This window comes from Oreochromis aureus, linkage group 12, assembly GCF_013358895.1.
Source record: "Oreochromis aureus strain Israel breed Guangdong linkage group 12, ZZ_aureus, whole genome shotgun sequence".
In the NCBI taxonomy this organism is placed as follows: domain Eukaryota; kingdom Metazoa; phylum Chordata; class Actinopteri; order Cichliformes; family Cichlidae; genus Oreochromis; species Oreochromis aureus.
In genome coordinates, this window is record NC_052953.1 from 23,725,886 (window position 1) to 23,744,174 (window position 18,289).

General features: G+C 43.4%; 2 protein-coding genes across 5 annotated transcripts in view; one reads left to right on the forward strand and one right to left on the reverse strand.

Annotated features, from left to right (window-relative positions):
* The window catches only part of slf1 (SMC5-SMC6 complex localization factor 1), a 33,635-nt gene extending 23,821 nt beyond the window's left edge, over nucleotides 1-9,814 (forward strand). For all 4 annotated transcript variants that reach the window (XM_039620725.1, XM_039620726.1, XM_031729730.2 and 1 more), the window contains one exon: nucleotides 8,829-9,814. In XM_039620725.1, the coding sequence (XP_039476659.1) occupies nucleotides 8,829-9,325 (497 nt within the window). In that variant the 3' untranslated portion in view covers nucleotides 9,326-9,814. The remainder of the gene's footprint in view (nucleotides 1-8,828) is intronic.
* A 502-nt stretch (nucleotides 9,815-10,316) lies between these two features.
* The window catches only part of mctp1a (multiple C2 domains, transmembrane 1a), a 132,140-nt gene continuing 124,167 nt past the window's right edge, over nucleotides 10,317-18,289 (reverse strand). The window contains exon 22 of the mRNA XM_039621225.1: nucleotides 10,317-13,287. Within this exon, the coding sequence (XP_039477159.1) occupies nucleotides 13,216-13,287 (72 nt within the window). The 3' untranslated portion in view covers nucleotides 10,317-13,215. The remainder of the gene's footprint in view (nucleotides 13,288-18,289) is intronic.

Consider the following 18,289-nt stretch of genomic DNA (forward strand, 5'->3'; position numbering starts at 1 on the left):
ACAAGAGAGCGCTCCCCCCGTTCTTTTTTTTTTTTTTTCCTTCCTTCCTCAGTAACAGCAGAGAGAGCAAATTAAAAGAGGTCAGACGAAGCAGCTATCTGTATCTATAAAATTGGAAGCGGGTGTCTGTGCGTGCATGTGTGTGTCTGTCTCTGTGTGTGTGTGTGTGTGTGTGTGTGTGTGTGTGTGGCAGACGTCTGGCTTCACTGTCTAGGCCAGGTCTTTTTGCAGGGACCAAACAGAACAACAGGAATGAAAATTCTCTCAATTTGAAACACCTGGAGGCTCCTACATTATACTTCTTTCCTCACTCAGTCTCTCCCGACTGTTTGCTATTTCCTCACACCTTGATGGCGGGTTGTCTAAAGGCTACAGCGGGGAGTTGGTGAGGAGGTGGTCCTCTTGACTCCAGGCTGTACTGTCTTTCAGGGTCTCTTTTCCATGATCTCCATCTTGTTGCCATGGACACCATCAGTAGGCCTAGGCTTTTTTTTCTTTTTCTTTTTTTTCCTCTTGCTCTTCTTTTTTAGATTCTTACGTCCAGGCTGTTAAACGTGGAAAGTTTTGGCTTTGGGGCCTGCATCCTGCTTAGTTACCATAACCATCTTTATATTGTTCTTCATTCCAATTTTTCACTCTAAACTCAAGCAGGACTTTTGTGCTTGTGGCTGCATTTCTAACACCCATACATCAGACTGCTTTTAAAATTTTGGCCAGGTACACTTGTTTCACCGTCCCATGATAGGAAAACAGGCTAGTGGGCCAGATGCATCTCTATTTATTATATTCCTGTGTGTTTTATTCTTCTGAGTGCATGCTGCATTTCCCGAAACTATATTTTTTTTATCGAGCCATTCACCCTGTTGTCCTAGTTGTTTCCAGCAGACAAGCTGAACCTAGCTGCCAAGGTTTTGGTAGGCCAGAGAGGGCAATACTGACACTGGCACACCAACAAAGCCTTTACTTGGGAGTGATCTCACCCCTTTGTAAGCCTGTCTGCTTGGAGGCCTGTGTGTGTGTGTGTGTGTGTGTGTGTGTGTGTGTGTGTGTGTGTGTGTGTGTGTGTGTGTGTGTGTGTGTGTGTGTGTGTGTGTGTGTGTGTGTGTGTGTGTGTGTGTGTGTGTGTGTGTGTGTGTGTGTGTGTGTGTTAAAGGATGAATTGTATGGGGGAGGAAGGGCTAGATCCCACCCCCTACCCACTCTACCTCAGTCCCTCCAGGCTTATGGAGCTGGCAATGAAAGGATGCCATGGCTGAGGGCAAGGCTGACACTGCTTTCTCCCCCTCCTCCTCCCGTTGCCCAAGGCTGCCCCACATGACCCTGCTTGCGTGTGTTTGGCTTGTTTTTAACACTGTATTGAAGTGTCCTTGGCTATATATTTTCGTGTATGTGTCTACATACGCAAAAACGTTTTCATGAGTCTCAAATGCTTTAATGAGTGTATGTTTGCTGTTGCTCCTCGTGTCCCTTCCTTTCTCAGCTGGTAGAAGTGTTATACGTTTTGCAGGGTGGCCATGGCAGCCGGTACTCCTGATTGGAATGGAAAATGACCCGGAGCCTTTAGTTGTGCAGTTCAGACCTGGCACGCACGCGCATAGAGGAGGCGTGTCAGTCGGCAAAGAGGGTGGAGAAAAATAAAGAAAAGAGCTTTTAAGCTGTCACCACACAGCCCCGTGACCGTAATCACTGATGGCGTCCTCTAAATACTCCCCACCACGTTAGTAAGCGCGGCTAGTCCACCTCAACTTGTAAACACGAAGGGATTCTCACGAAGAGATTAAAGATGCTTGAAGAGAAAGAATGTAAAAGTTGGAAGTAACTGTTCAGGTTTAAGTGTTTTAGGATGTTTCTACTTCAATTATTTGCCTTAAGTTGGGTTCAGAAACCCCAGAGAAGTTGCTGCATGACTGCTTCTTCAATTCCTCTTTCAGCTTTTGTGCATTTGTGCATGTCTTGGATGCACGCACACACAAACACACACGCTAGATTCTGTGATCCCGGTAGATATTAACGCAAACTAGTGTTTGTGGAGCAGAAAGATGTCATTTGCTCAGTGGCACAAGAAACACACGGTCCCCTTGGACAGCTGTAGTCAACGTGGTTCGTCTCTGTCATAGATCTGCGCGCACACACACACTACACACAGGTAGTTGTTTAGACACACTTGGGCCTTTTCACTGTCAGCATGGTAAAGAAATAAATAAAGTTCATTCTGCTCAGCACTTATTTCCCCGTGGGTCCTGAACTGGCAACTGTGAGGAGCTGAGCTCTCGTACTATTAGAGGTGAAGCTGTGTTTGGAGCCCTCGGCTTCACTCCGGAGTGTTGGATGTTTCAACTGCAGGTTTCTCCAGGCTGTAGTTCAAGGACTTTCCTCGCTGGGAATTCTGACTAGAGTCTTCTTTCTCTCTTCCTGCCTGTCTCTTATTACCCCCCGAAATATACGCAGACTCACACATACCTGTATTTCTGTGGGATTTTTGGGGTGGGTTTTTTGTTTGTTTGTTTTTTAGGGGGGGCAGTTGCCGTGGATTAAATCTGGAGCCTCTTTCCAGCGGTGTTCCTGATTACTCTTCGCTGTTCTCCAAGATAAGGGTGTGACCCCTTTTCAGAGAAACTCTGTATGTTTTTATATAAATGATTATATAGATGTTCCAAAAATGAATGTGGTGATTTTGAGATTTGCTAGCAAGTGCTTCTTGCCTGCTATTTATGCCCAACACCACTTATAATATAGAAAGGCACGTTTTGCCCTTTCTGTTTCCCTTTTAAACAGCTGCAGTATTCAGTGAGCATGAAGGCCACTGAGAGCTACCTTCTGTAAAAAGAGAGGGCAGAGGTCAAGGAATATTAAACTTTCTGTTTTTTATTTACTTTGCTGTCCTCTTTCACCTACAAGGTTCAGGGTTTATTTAAAAGGACTACATGAAGGGGTGGACGATGAATTTGTAGGTGTTGAAAGTGTGCTCTTCCCAACCGCAAACAAGGCTGAGATTCAAGGTTTAGTTCATTTCTTTTGTTTCCTGGCTGACCGAAAAGGAGGGTAAAGAAAACAGCATGGTCACAGGACTAGGAGATCTTTATTTATTTATTTATTATTGGCCATGAAGATTGCTGTCTGTCCCTGTGTTCCAGCCGTGAACTTAAATCATCACACGGTCCACAAGAATAAAAATGTTAGAACGTTTTTTTTTTCTTCTGAAGCTTAAATTAAAACGTTGAGGGACTTTTCTGCGAGGATTTCAATGGTATATTAAAAATTATGGTAATAAAAAGTACAGGCAAGAGACTTTTTTTAACATATTTGAAATTCATTAACAAGAAGGCAACAATGGCTGATGTTTGAACTTGGGAGGAATGGGTCGTAGTGAAAGCTAATGCATTCAACAGCAGTTTAGTGTGTTTGCTTAAACCGTTCTTTCAATGACGAGCTGAATACAGCAGCGTGAATGGAGTGTTGTAATTATTAAAGTACTTAAGGACACCTCCAGCTCACCTCTGAAGCTGTTTTTGGAGAAGAGAAAATATTGTATGTAGTGGAAGTCATTATTCATTCTTTAAACAATTGGGATGTAAAGTGATTTGAAGTTTGTCAAATCAAACTTTTCCCACACAATAAAAAACTGAAAAGTCCTTGTTTTAAAGTTCTAGTCAAGTCTCGCAAATGTGGCTAAAAAAAAACTGTAAAAAAGTTGTTTAATGTGACTGGATCGACTGAAAGTTTTCTCTTTTTTTTAATCATAATTTAGCCTTTTCTTATAAAAGGCTTTCTTTAGCTCAGGACTGTATATGAGGTGGAAGTGAAAGCGATTCGTCTTTGCTCGTATCCTATTCCAGCCTGTCCCAGAAAACAAAAACAGAAATGAAGAGTTGATTCATCTAAGTGATGTCATCAAATTTAACTTTTTGGGGATTTACTGACTGGGAAATAAGACACAATTAATTAGATTAATAGATACATTCAGTTATTGTACTAGTTGGCACTTTGCATGTAAATATGTTTTGTGTGTGTTTTTATAATCTGTTTTGTTGGTACTTTTATGCTTATTTATACCAAATTATAATTGTAATAGTTGTGATCATTTACTGGTGATTCAAGGCCAGTTAAGGATTCATTTAGAGCTCCAGTCTAACAATCTCCCCAGCACCCTTAATGATGAGTTTTGAAACATGAGTATATCGCAATAAAAATGTGGTTTGATGACCATTTGAACAGGTTCCAGGTTTTTTGAAGAAAAGCAAGGGTAGTAAGCGGCGTAGGCAGAGGTCATCCTCAATAACCTCTGATGTACACCCAGTCGTTACTATTGTTCTGGAAGCAGGCCTGATACCTAGTAGGTGTCCAAGTGGGAAAGAGTTAAGGTGCTAAAGGCCCTGCATCCAGTAAGTCAAAGCATATTTGATGCCCATTATAACTAGAAGTGACTGTAGTGGTGTTGGATTACACAAAGCTTGTAGCTGCTGTCTATACCTTTGTCTTACTTTATTTGTGCCTTTGTGTGGACCCCTGGAAGACTACCTGTGTTGGAGGTTCACAAAGAACTACAGCTGACTGTTTGAGTGAAGAGCACAGCAACACATTGAAAGGATGCTCGCCCGTGCTGAAAAACACAGATTTCTGTTCATAGCAACTGTTTGCAATGCCAGCAATATTTTAATGGGAATTAACGAGGTAACAATAATATAGCCAAACTAGTACAGTTGCTCCTCCATTAATATCGGTAAATGAAATATCACTGAGTGTTCAGACACTGCTGTTACAGAGGGGGATTTTAGCATACTCGTCTGTCTGGTTGTTCCACATCTGATGCTTCTCCGCTGGCTGCTTTGGTGCGTCACTTGGTTGGCCTTGTTGTTTTTGCTGTGGTTTCTAGTTGCTAGCTAGCAGCTCCCTGTGGATAAGTGATGCCGTGCCCCTGGCTGCAGTTCACACACTCACCCTGCCTCTCTTTTTCAGGCAGCAAGAGGGGGGTGGGGGGAGGGAGAGAGAGAGAGCGAGAGGATGTTTACCATGCTGTGGAGCTGCCTGCTTCCCAGCTTGTCTGCCTTAGCCCCAGCCTCAGACCAGAGACAGAGAGAGGGAGAGACATAGGGGGAGGGAGCACTGCATCTTTCTTTCCTTCCCTCCTATCCTCCCTCCCTCCCTCTTTTTGCGCCAATTTTCCCTTCCTCCACTCTCACTTTTATATTTCTTGTCTTCGCCTGCCCTCTAAAGGCCAAAGGGCTTTGCGCTCTGTATGTAAATGCCTGTGTGGTGTGAAACAGCCAGACTGCATCTGGCTGGTGCATCAGGCAGTGGCTTTCGCTCAGCATGTGAATTTCCTCCCTCCGCTAGTAGCTTCAGAGCTTAGGTTATAGTGGGGTATTTTTGCATCACACACACACACACGCACAAACACACACACAGAGGTTGGTGTAATTACCCTATGCTCTCATGTAATCCCCCAGGTGCAGTATTTATCTCCACTGCAGCATATCTGACACCCAGCGCCAATACCTGGATTCACTTCAGTCACAGTCCCTGCACCAAAACCATTCCCCAGGCGGTAGTCTCATAACACTGTGTTGTATACATGTATTACATTATAAGCAGCACGTGATGCTATTTCCGTGTCTTCTGTTATGTTGAAATATGTAATTTAGCATTGGATATGACCATTGACATCTGTATCAAGTGCAGTAGAGCCGTGTGGTGGAACATTAGAGAGTGTCTCATGTCCTATGATGGATAATAAGGAGCGACTGATTCTTCTGTTCAGTCGATGGAACGAGTAAAAACAAATATGAAAAGGTGAAAGACATGAGCTGACGCTTAATGGAAATAAGGCAGGTTATCATGCAAATGTGACAAACTGCAGACACTGTCACACAGTCAGCTGTGTGTTCTACAAACAAACATGCAGCCTTCAAACAGTCAGCCTCGCGGGCTTTCTGGCAAGCCGAGCCCAGGCCTGTGCTAAGGTGGCCCCTTCCTCCCCATCACCAGTGTCATCACTTTGGTTGAAGCCTATCTGTCTGTGGGCTTTAATGTGATGATGGTGGAGAACACTGGGGAAAAAAGCACACACGTTATCACTTCATTTTTTTTTTTATTCTAGTGCAAGATTTCCGTTGTCTGATTGTAAATTACAAATGTATTGTCTTATAGTGCAAGTGATGTTTTGTATGGTTATTGTCCCCACATGTCCATTTTCATCCAATGTGCATTTCTTGCACTATTTCTAATATGATGTTTGCCCTCTCGTGTTTGTTTTTGTTTTCTTTGCTCAATAGCAGCTTAAAGGTCATTGCATTGCAGCTAAAGAGGACTGCTGCTTTCATATTTGATGAAAAGAGAAGAATTAAGTTAGGAGTGATTGAATTGAACCTTGTCTTGCCTCTTTACTTATTTCCACTTTAAGTTGAAAACACTCTACAAAGTGCTTGGGTTCATGGCACAAACTTACAGCCCACTTGTGGAGCTCTATTAAGCACTGAGTTTCTCAAAGGAACACACAACAGGGTAGATTGTGAAAAAGGAAAAAAGTACTACTTAGAAAGCCGTCCCCTATTTTTCATTTTATTTTATTTTATTTTATTTTTTAAGAGATAATATAGAAAATACAGAAAGACATACGGAAAAGACAAAGATCCCCACCCCTTCTTCAGCTAACACTTACCAAAAAATGCCAGAACGTCGACCTGAAACTTTCTACAATGTGGGCCAGGGTTGACTTCACACATTACAGTGGATGAGTGTAATGGCGAAGACAGCTTGTTATAGAAACCTGGTGATTATGACCTGCTGTGAACAATCTCACTCCGTTTCACATACACCGCTCTGCTTCTTCTCCCCGCTCGCCTCCCCCCACCCTCCACCTTTCTCCTGTGGCCACTTTGATCAAATCTGTGCTCTTACGTCCTTGACTGCTGCCCCCGACGCCTGACCCCAGCATTCGAAATTTGCTCGCTTATGTAAAAGTTTATGTAGATTAATGCCACAATTTATGCAGATTGAGTTTTTGCCACTCAGACTTGAAGCACTAAAAGGTAGATGAGCGTTGACCTTCCCCACTAACGGCTACGTGAGCTCTCATCGATTATCTCATAACTGCTACAAACAGTGTAGCAGACAGAGGGATGAAGAGCAATTTCAAATTTCATAATGTTTCATTTTTAAACTTTTTTTTAAGTGTCGCTTAGAGGGGGGGGAAAAAAAGGATGGCTTTTTATAAAAATGGAATCTGGGAGGCTTAGTAAGTGCGGTTTATGTCACAATGCAACACACGCACATGATTGTCCCTCCTTTAAAACATCATGCTTCCTGCAGCCCCACGGTGTCTGTCAAACAGAAACAACTGCCAGCAGTGGTATCGAGCAGTCTTTCAGCTGTCTGTGTGTCATTCCGAGCCTCCACAGAGCCGTAAACTTGCTCACAAGTGGCAGCAGCATTGCCGAGGTTGAACAGTCAAGTGCCATCAAAAGCAGTTTGCCACAGAAATGGGTCTGTGTGAAAGCAAACAAAGGGCTCACACTTGACTCGACCCGCTCCACGTAGGCTAAATGCACACGGGCCTGTCTGACACTGGAAAATGGCTTTCAGCCTGAACAGAGAAGCAGAAGAGTAGAGAGTAGAGGAAGGGGGGGACGGTGAATGTCACCATTATAACTTTGCTGGCTTTCTAAAAGGAGACGGAAAAAGTGTTACATTCAGCAGAGACTGTCATCTTCAGTTTGAATGTAGTGAAGCATGTCTGAAAGGGCCATGTCAGGGTTATTGGAGGTGTTTTTGAATGTATAGAAATTCCCGGAAGCTACGAGCCTAGATGGAGTGTTTGCAGCACAATAACAGATGTTATGGATTAATGCGTAACTTGAGTGGCGTTATTGTTACAAGCCACTTTTTTCTTTTTTGTATCAAAGCTTAACAGATCAATTTGCTGATGTCACAGTCACTAGTTAGTCATCCCCCCCAGTAGCACCCTGTTCTCTGATGAGCTCACTCACAGGGGCACATAAAAGGAAGGAAAAGCAGACCCTTCATCAGGTCACTAACCCTTACACAAACACAAAGTGACCCGCCAGTCACAGAGTTGAGACAAGGTGTCAGCTGATGTTACTGCTGAAGTGAGCTAAAAGCCTCAGCTGGCAGTGAGTGCCACTGGGACAACAGCTGTTCATTTAAACTCTCTGCTTCACACACTGTTTTTTGTTTGGGGGGGGGGGGTGATTCTCCGTCACTGTATCTGTGTACTGTTAGTGCGCACACACAGAAATGCACGATTTAGATCGGTTCCTGTGTCCTGCCGTTGACCCGTGTCGTGTCTCTTCCGCCTTATTTGATAATGACGCTGCAGTCGAAGGTAGCTTTGGCTGCATGTCAGTTTTATCTGTGCTACTGTTGTCACTGATGCTTCAGCTGCCTGTTTACATTACACTCATTAACCCCAAAGTCTCACACCAATCTGCCACTTAAAAATATTTAAAATCGGATCTTTTCTACTGCACCGTAGCTTCAAGTACATGTTAACCTCTGTGTTTTTTTTTTTTTTTTTTTTTTTTTAACCTGTCCCGTTTGGTTCTTTTGCCATCAGAATTATTGTCTAAAGGCGAAGAAAGATGCCCAACGTTAACCTCTGTGTTTCTAATGTTCTGCGCTAATTTTTACTAAGGCACTTTCACATATGGACACTTATGACAGTAGTGCCTCCCTGACTGTTGTCATTGTCACTTTAAAGACTATGGAGTAATGTTTTGTCGTATCAGAACAAGTAGCTTTAATTTGTGATTTAAAAAAAAGAAAAAAGTAGTTTGTGTGATCTGATCCTGTACATCTCTGTCCCATCTCAGGATCTGTTCTTCTACGCCAGACGGATGGCCACGGTCGGGTCCCGCTGGATCTAGTCTCTGAGCCAAATCAGAGGGAAGAGCTCCTCCATAGTGCACAGCTTGGAGACACAAAGTGTTTGAGAAATAAAGCAACGGAAGTTAACCTTCCCGTCTTGGAGGCTGGATCATCTCTGCTGTCCCTACTCATTTTCTCCTACCTCAGGGAAACGGGCATTCCTCACCACACACCAACCAGCGACAAGCACCACAGCCTGGGCTACCGGCTGGTCAGGGCACTGGAGAGGCACTCCTTCCAAAAAGTGACTCAGGGCTGGGCAGACCAGCGGGCAGTGAGGCTGGTAGAAGATGTAGAGACATTGTGGGAGCTCAGCCAAGGGAAGTACCAGGGGCAGGTGTCTCAGGGTGTAATAGAGTGCAAAGGAGAGAACACACAGTTCCTGATGAAGATATTAGAGGATCTTAGGTCGCGAGGAGAAGCACTAGTAGGTGATCTGTAAGGTTAAAGGATCACTTTACACCACACTGAAGCTGACTTAAATGCATAACCTGTGAGTGAAAGTGAACAAAAAGGTAACTTTTTATTACATGGTCTTAAAATTCGCCAGGGCCTTAAAATAGGTCCACAGGGCAAAAAAGTCTTCCTGTGGGTATCTGCCTCTAAAGCAAGCATGCCTTTTAAGTTCAAAGCTGTTCATTTCTTAAGTGCTACAATTTTATACCTACTAATACCTAATGTTCATGTTGGCTTGGTTTGTTTATATTGTACATTTTGGGGAGTTTTACAAGTTCTGTGTTTCGCAAATATTTCTCAAATGTAAATGTTATTTATTTTTAATATTTCAAGATGCATGTTTTTGTATGACACCACTAATGTTTCATTTCAGTGTCGAGTGTTGCTACCTCATGTTTTCTTTTCTTATTTTTTTTAATGCCGCGTTCATTGGTGTGCAAATTATATTTTTTTGCATGTTTATAAATAAAAGTGAAATATATTCTTTGATTATTTCATTACTTCATATGACAAAATTCTGGTAGCAATTTATCAGATATCTTAACAATATATAGATATGTCTTTTTTTCTTTGTAAAGAGCAAGTCAGCTGAAAGGTGCTCTGACAGATGGAGGTGTTTATATGTTGGCCACACAAAACACAATTATCCAGCAGTTGTGCTCTCAAATGGTCTCAGTGATGTACGCTCTGGGTTTCAGCCACGCAGACATCAGTGAAGAATGAGGAGCTTCACAAAGCTGAACCGAGCAGAGGGGCCTACGCCCATGTGTTGGTGTGGGTTGAGTGAGTGGCGGTGGCTTCAAGCTAAAACTGAGAGCAACAGTCCACATTTCATTCATTTCTTTCTACAAGCACCTTCGAAACAAAGCTCATCAGTACAGAAAAAGGGGTTGCAATAAATCAGGAAAAACAAGATGATAAAAAATATTTTAATTTCATTTGTTTTTTTTAAATGAGTAAAATACATCAGATGCATTCCATTACTCATATCAGAAATATATACCACATTTTCATTTGCCCCTCCCAACCTTGACCCAACCCTGTCTTGGCTTCTACAGCGTTGCTGTCTGAAACTCTTATTGGTCAGAACTGGGCACATAAAGATGATGTCACAGGCAGGCAACATTGCAGGCGGAAAAAGACAGACCTTAGAAAATGAGGCAGGCATACACCTACTTTACAGCATCATCACCAGATCATTGACAGGCATACTGTATAAAATACAACCATAAATTAATAAGTAATTAGCTATGTACAGTACGGTTTAAAAAATAAATAGTCTCATTTCAACTTGGTGCAAATAAAAGTGCTTTTTTTTTTCTCTTTAAAACTGTCAGTCTGATACATTCCTTTTCTATAACTCATCTTCTTGACATCGTAGAAAATAAAAACACTTTGGTTTGCTTCAAAACAGAGCCCAAACTAAATATAATGACAAGAAAAAGAGTGAGAGACAGTATTTGGATGCAATGCCGCACAATAGTCACCACAATTTGCTGTAAAATGACTACATATAGTAGTAGACGCATACACATCAGGTATTCTAGCAATCCCTGTAGGCATTATAAAAAGCCATCCCTCACGAGTCACAGAGTGGGTTTGCTGAGGAGGCTGTAATCCGTTAGCGACGTCGCTCTTAGGGGATAGTCTGTTATTGTCTTTCAAGTGGATTCCCTTAACAAAAAAAAAAAGAAAAAGAAAAGCAGTGGTCCTCTGGAGTGACAGATCTGAGCCTGTTGATATTTAAGCATGGAGATGGATGGGCAAGGAAGGAGGGAGCGGAGAGAGTAGACAGACGAGGTGAGGGGATGACAAAATGGCAGAAGAGAGCTAGTTGCGGTGGGAAGAGAGTTTAGAGTATAAAGGCAGAGACACAGACAGACAAAGGGGGGTGGAGGGGGGTGGGGGGGGGTGGGGGGGAGCAAACCAAAAGAAGTAGAGGCTGAGAGATGGAGGCAGGGATCAATAGGATGAGAGCAGACCTCCTCAAATGTAGCCTGTGCTGTGATCTTTCAAGAGATGCTCAGCGAGAAGCCCAGGAGACCATCCCTTCAGACAGGGTCGCAACCCCGCTCACTGACGAATGAGGGAACCGCAGAGAGAGCAAATGGAGGGAAGCATGACGGGAAGAAGGATCTGAAATAGCATAAAACACACACATACACACGTACACTCCTCCTTCCCTGACATCTCAGGCCTAAGTCCCCTTGGAGCCTTGTCACACAATGACTTGCTGCTCATCTAGCATCTAAGCAAACTCTACACCAAGTAACAGCTGGCACTTCTGCTGCAACGCACACATACACACACACGCACAGCGACTGGATCTAGGCGTCAGTCTACAGCTGGAGGGGAGATACAACTGTAACGCACACCGACACTAAGAAAAGCAACTTGTCTTTGATTGCATAAATGCGTATACGCAAACACTCTTACATACACAGTTCACATATACAAGCCTCTGTCTCTGGAAAGACTGATCAAAGTTGAGCTTTGGGCACAGGAGGTGGGGCAGATGGAGAGGGCGGCCAGCCTGGGGCACAGCATCACAGAAAGCATGTTTGCGTTTGTGTGTCAGTTGTTGGTGCGCGTGTGCCTGAGAGCGGGGAGAATGTTCCTGTTCGAATACAATGTTTTTCATCTGTCAGCGTGTAGGTACAGTAAGGCGTGTGTGTTCGAGATCTCTGAGAGGAACTGCGCGTTTACGCGAGAGAAGGATGTTTGTGCCTCCGAAACACAAGATGCTTATGCGCAGAAGCATGTGTGTGTGTGTCCGCGTGTGGCCACCGAGGAAAACACATGGGGGAGATGAGAGGAAAGGAGACCAGCCTTTCAAACAAGATTAGAGCTGCGGCTGCCTCAAGGCCCGACTGCCTGACGACACTCTGCATAAACTGGGTGACATCTATATTAACACCACGACAGCGGGCCCAGTCTGCCGTGCCGCCTGACAGAGAGAGGAGGCGACTCATTGAATGACAGAGGATTTTGACATGGCTCAAATGAGTCAACAAGGCAACAGCTACTGATAAAGTTTTCGGGTGTAACACCGATTGTTTACTACAGACTCAGACCTAAAAAAAGAAGTTAATCTGGCCATTGTATTAAAGCACAAACAAGCCTTCAGCCTGTTGATCCAGGTTTGTGTTTGTGTAAAAGGAGATATCTGGAGGCTACCACCGTAATTGCTAATCAACTTGGCTGGCTGAGTTAAGTGGAGACAGTCCAAATTACTGCCAGTGAAAGTAACATTGCCACATCCAAGAGGGAGAGGAGAGAAAACAAAACACACTTCAGTAGAAAAACAATTACAAAATATAAACATATTAACAAAATCATTCAATAACTTAAACATGAGCTTAAAAAAAGAAAGAAAGAAAGAAAATTGAATGCGGTATAAGGCTTCTACCTTGATAAACACACCAAGTGTCGTTTTCTTTTTTTTGGAACAGCGAGAATAAATGTTAAACTAATTTTACTTATTGTGTGACACTTGTGGCAAGCTGTCAGAGTGATGGAGAGAAGCAGCAAGGAGAGTGGCTCACACGACTGATCTAAAGGTCATTTCATCCATCCTTTCCACTTGCCTTTAAAAAAAATCTAAAGCATTATGGTTACGGTAATAATTTAAGAGGTTTCTCGCACTCATTTTGTTTCATACAAAAAAGGACATTTTGGGAAACGACTGTACACTATGAGTAATTAAATAGGAAAAAAAAAGTTGAAGAGAATTAAACAGGAAATAAAAACAAAAATGTTAAAGGATAGCTGAGCCGAGCTGCTCCAGAGGAGTCGTCCTCTTGTTCCTCGGTGTCCAGTAATAGACCGAGTGAGGAAAAGTGGAGAAGAGAGGAGTTGGTGGGCGGACGCAGTCATCTACCCGGGGTTGTTTTTCTTCCTTTTATTTGGACTGGGATTGGGATCCAATTTCAGCTCTCGGTACTGCACCTGTTAAAACACATAGAAACACGCACGCACACACACCACCCGGTCAGGTGGAAAGAGCAAAGGATGCTTGAATAGCACAGAAACCCTCCAGAGGCTCTAGTCCAGCTGTGTGGAACAGTGGCCTCAGGGAAGAGATTACACACTGATTACAGCACACACACACACACACACACACAGATGCGGACGCTCACATGCGCACACACTGACACGATACGTGTGCGCTGTTCAAAGCTCCGACTGCGTGCTCGCTCGCAGATGCACACAAATACACACGTACTTTCACAGATGTGCTACAGTGGCCTAGGGGAAGGGATCACACAAACAAACAAAGAACAGGGCAAGGGCTCATGGGAAAGCTTGGAGAGACAACAGAGTCATCTTGGTATAGCAAGATGGCGAGGAGTGAAAGGGCAGGAAGATGGGAACGAGACAGAATGAAGGAAAAATGCACCATAACCCGTTCAGAACCAAGGTTTTAATAACGGTTAGCAATATTAATACACTCCTCGTCATATGTAGCTTGATACATACTGCTTTTATATCAGAAGGATTATACGACTTGCTACTAATTTAGGGATAGTTACATTTTGATCAAAAGGAGCCAATTAAAAATATCAGGAAAATACATTTTTTGACCAAATTTTGACTCTTTACTGTATCATTTTCATGGCTGAGAGATAAATGAGCACACTGGAGATTTTCGTGGGACAAAATACAATCTCTTCTCCATGTTTCACTCTATAATCAAAGCTGTATCAGTCACCGCCAGACATCTGACATGGAGAGCTTTCCTCCTTCTCAGGAATGAGTGGACAGTACGGATGACATCTAACTGATGAGGCTCCTGCTTCTAGATGGGCTTTCCAGCCCTACACTTATCCCACGTCAGCTGTTAAGTGCAGAACAGCGACATCGTCTAATAACATGACTAAGAAGGCAAAAGCACAATTTTACTTTAAGTAAAGCCCCAATCTGTTGCACATCTGTATACACCATGACCCTATTAGGCCACAGCTAAAAGAAGCTGTTTTATATTTTGGGATATAAATTTATTTGCTTTCCTGCTGAGAGTTACACGAGAAGAGCGATATGGCTGTCACATATGTCAGCTAAATAAGGAGCTGTAGCCAGCATCTGGTTAGCTCAGCTGAGAGAAAGAGAGAAACAGCTAGCTCGGCTCTGCCCAAAGCTAATAAAATTCACGTAGTGCAGAAAAGAACAGATGAGACTTTACAGCTGGTTTTGCTGTGGATCATTTCTTGATCAGGAGCAGCGACCTCCTGGAGTCTTGTTGTCACCATTTTAAAATTTGTTTTTTTGTACAAATGAAGTCAACGAGATATAATGTCTTCATTGTGTGCTTTGGAGGTGCTGGCAGGAACATTTCGTTACCTTTGGCACGCTCTAAGCTGTTCCTATTGTTTTATACCAAACTGAGCTGTGCAAATCATTATATGTCCGTGCCGGTTAATGGACACATATGAGAATGGTATCAGTCTCGTCACTTCTTTTCACAGCAAGAAAGGGAAAAACAAAGCTTTTCTAAAATGTTAAACTACTCCTTAATCCTATAAATTACCAGGACATTATTTTTGTATCTGCACTGCATCACTAAACAGCTTTAAACAGACATTTTAGTTGCGTATTGCCTCACTTCATCACTTCATAAGATGCTTAGCGTCATCACTCAGGGAGTGTCACAGTATGTCTCAGCAACAAGAATTGATTCACTCTTGACAGAATCCTTTCCAAAGATGGTGAGCCGATCCTAGAAACTGCTCTTACGTGGAAGTGATGGACAGTCAGACGCAAACGGCATCACAGTGGCTGAGTATCAACAAACAGAGGCTGTCACACTCGCTTTCAAATGTGCACATCCGTGCATGTGCGCAGAAATGCAGTTGCTAGTCTAGACAAACTCAAGGCAGCGACAAGCACTAGCCACTGAATCGGAATACTAATAGGAAAAAAAAAAAATAGACTTAACAGTGACTGCACCAAAGAGCCAGAATCGTCTGAGGATTCCCTCCTAAGTTGATGTACTATAGGCTACTCTGCCTGGCTGACTGACTGACACTCTCTCTGATTCTCCAGGAAGACAACAAACCGACATCAATATGGTTTCTCTGTTCTGTCTCATGGTAGTTCTGTCTACTGTGGACAGGAACAGCAGCATCTTTCAGCACCGACTGGGAACAAGCCTTTATCATCCAGCTTTTACTGGTTCCCACTGTCGCTTCAATGAAGCCTTCCAGTCCTGTGCCTGCAAAGCCCAAATCTGAGACACAAAAGTGTGTCCACATGTGTGTATGTGCTTCAAAATGCAGACACACTCATATACAAATGAACACCAGCAAAGAGAAAGAATGCACAGACACTCACATAAAGAAAACCTAGGCACTTTTTTATCATTATCAATTCATATAAAAAACCAAAACACACACACACACACACACACACACACGCACACACACACACACACACACACACACACACACGCACACTGGGTTATTTTGCTTCCTCTGTCTCACAGTGCTGGTCACCAATGTCCCGTTAAGGTGCTTACAGAGTGGTTAGGCCAGCATGTGTTGCTCTCTACGCCTCACTAAGCAGCCAGACTGCTCTGATTCCGATCTGGATACTCCACACTGTCCACAAGGCAAGCTAACAACCTACTTGTATTCATACAAGGTAACATACAGCTGTACAAATACAGTTTGTTTGTTGGACACAGTCAGGAAAGAAGTAAGACTGCACGCCGAAAGGCAATCCAGGTAGAGGAAAGGAGAATGATGAGGAGCAAGATAAAGAAGGGACAGAAATAGGCAGCAAAAAAAGAACAAATCAACAAAGGGAGAAGGAGAGAAAACAATGAGAGGAAAGAAGAGACTGGGTGAGACAGTGAGACAGAGGGATATCTGTGGATGCTCGGGTGATGACAGATATGTGGGTGGGGATCCTTTTATAGCCATGCCAACTAAAGCAGACAACAGAACAAAAACCCAGGGGACAGAGAGGGGTTTGCATGGCCCTGTGTGTGTGTATGTGTGTTTATGCAGTGGTAGTTCTGTTAGGGGACCATGACAGTGCTGGCTGAGTGCCCACATTGACTGCAATCAATGACAGTGGTGCATCTGTAGAAGAACAAGTGGGTGAATTGCTGAATGATTGAATTCACTCGCGAGCAAAGGAATAACAGCACGTCAGCGCGGACATCTATTGTACTCATCATCAAATAACTGAAAGCAAATTAAAAAGATCCAACTTTAATAAAGTGTTTCTCCATATGTAGCTCATTCGCATCTTTCGCTGTTAGTTTTAAACAAGTCAGTATGAATCCAAAAAGTAGGACAGGTATTGTGCGTGATCACTGAATGGTTGCGGTCCCATTATATGGCCAAACGCCTACAGGAGCAAAGAAGATACGCGGCAATTTAATTCCGTGCGTTGACATTCCTGTCCAAACAATTCCTGTTTGTGAGTGAATGCAAACAAAGAAAAGTTTGGTTGTCAGTAGAAAGTAAGGTTTTGTTTCTCATGAAGAGTTGCGAAGGGGATCAACAAAAAGAAATAGTGCCAGAAAAAAAAACAACAACAATATTTCAATCAAAACAAGAGTTTTCACTGTGAAGAGCTGCCAGCCGGGAGAAATGGGGGCTCATGCATCACAAGTTCAATTCCAGCTCGCAGGTGACAGGCCCGCCTGATGTTACACCCTTGGCTCCCCACTCACCTCACCTAATAGCGCACACGCAAAAGCACCCACACAGGCGCCAAAACCAGTGGAGGCAAGAGCTAGTTAAAGTAAAAAAAAAAAGAAGAAGAAGAAGAAGAAAACGCAGAGGAGGCGAAGAGAAAGTGGGACGTTAGTAAAATAAAATGAACCAAAATTGGGGGGAAAGTAAAAAGTGAGGTAATGCAGCAAGCACACAAGCAATTTGGTACACGAGCGGGGAACTTAAAGGGAACATCGACAAGAGAAGCGGCGGGTAAAGACCCAGCACTGCTCAAAGGCTGCTCCACCCTCGCTCCTCTCCTTTCCCAAATGTTGACAGTACAAGTGCAAAACAGGCTTTGAAGTGTGCTCCGCTGAAGGGGAGCGTGTACCATGCATAGTGCTTCGTTTAACCGTGTTACCCACAAAGCATCCCAGGACCTGCTCTTCCCTCACTGCCTCTCATGTTCTCTCACCCCCTTTCACACTGAACCTTTGACGGTGTTTTGATGTTGCCAGTGTGGGCAGACAGACAAGGCGAAACCAAGGTGGCTGATAGTGAGCAAAAAAACAAAAAAAGAAGGTGGGGGGGGGAAAAAAACGCAAATAGGCGAGTAAATAAATTGATTCAAAAAAAAAAAAAAAGCTAAGCGAGCTATATTTTAACGACACTATGTCATTCTCCCTTTCGGTCCTTTTTCCCGCAAAGCACAAAACTCGCCCGTTTTCATCTCGTGTGACACCTAAACGAGCATAAGGGTTATTAAATGTTTCCAGGGAAGCACTGCTGTGTACAGTTCAGACATCTGCAGATTGGAAGATTCAGCAATCGTGTCTATTGTTGTGTTGGAGAAAAGGCATTCCGAGGTGACGTAAACCAGTAAGTGAGAAAAAAAAAGTAAGGAAAACTTTTGCCTGTTAGCTGTTGTGACAAGACACAGACTGAATAGTGACTAATTGCCCTCTTGCAATGAAATGTTTAAACCTCTTGCAAAAGTGGGAAGGGCACAGCGAAGGAGAGAGAGACCTCTAGTAGATGTGAGTGATGGCATCTGGCACCGTTTCAGCCTTTAACTATCCTGCCTTTGTCCCCTGCATGTCCGATGAGGTTTCATCCCCAACATAAATGTTGTCTAAAAATATTAACCCGACTGCCCGCTGTTCATTAGGCGCTAAATTGGAATTCATGCTTATTTTTGTATTGGGGATTTGATCCAGCTCCTTTACACCCATCATAAAGGGCCACTTGGCATGCTAATTGCCTTGCCCCCCATTTACGCACTCCCT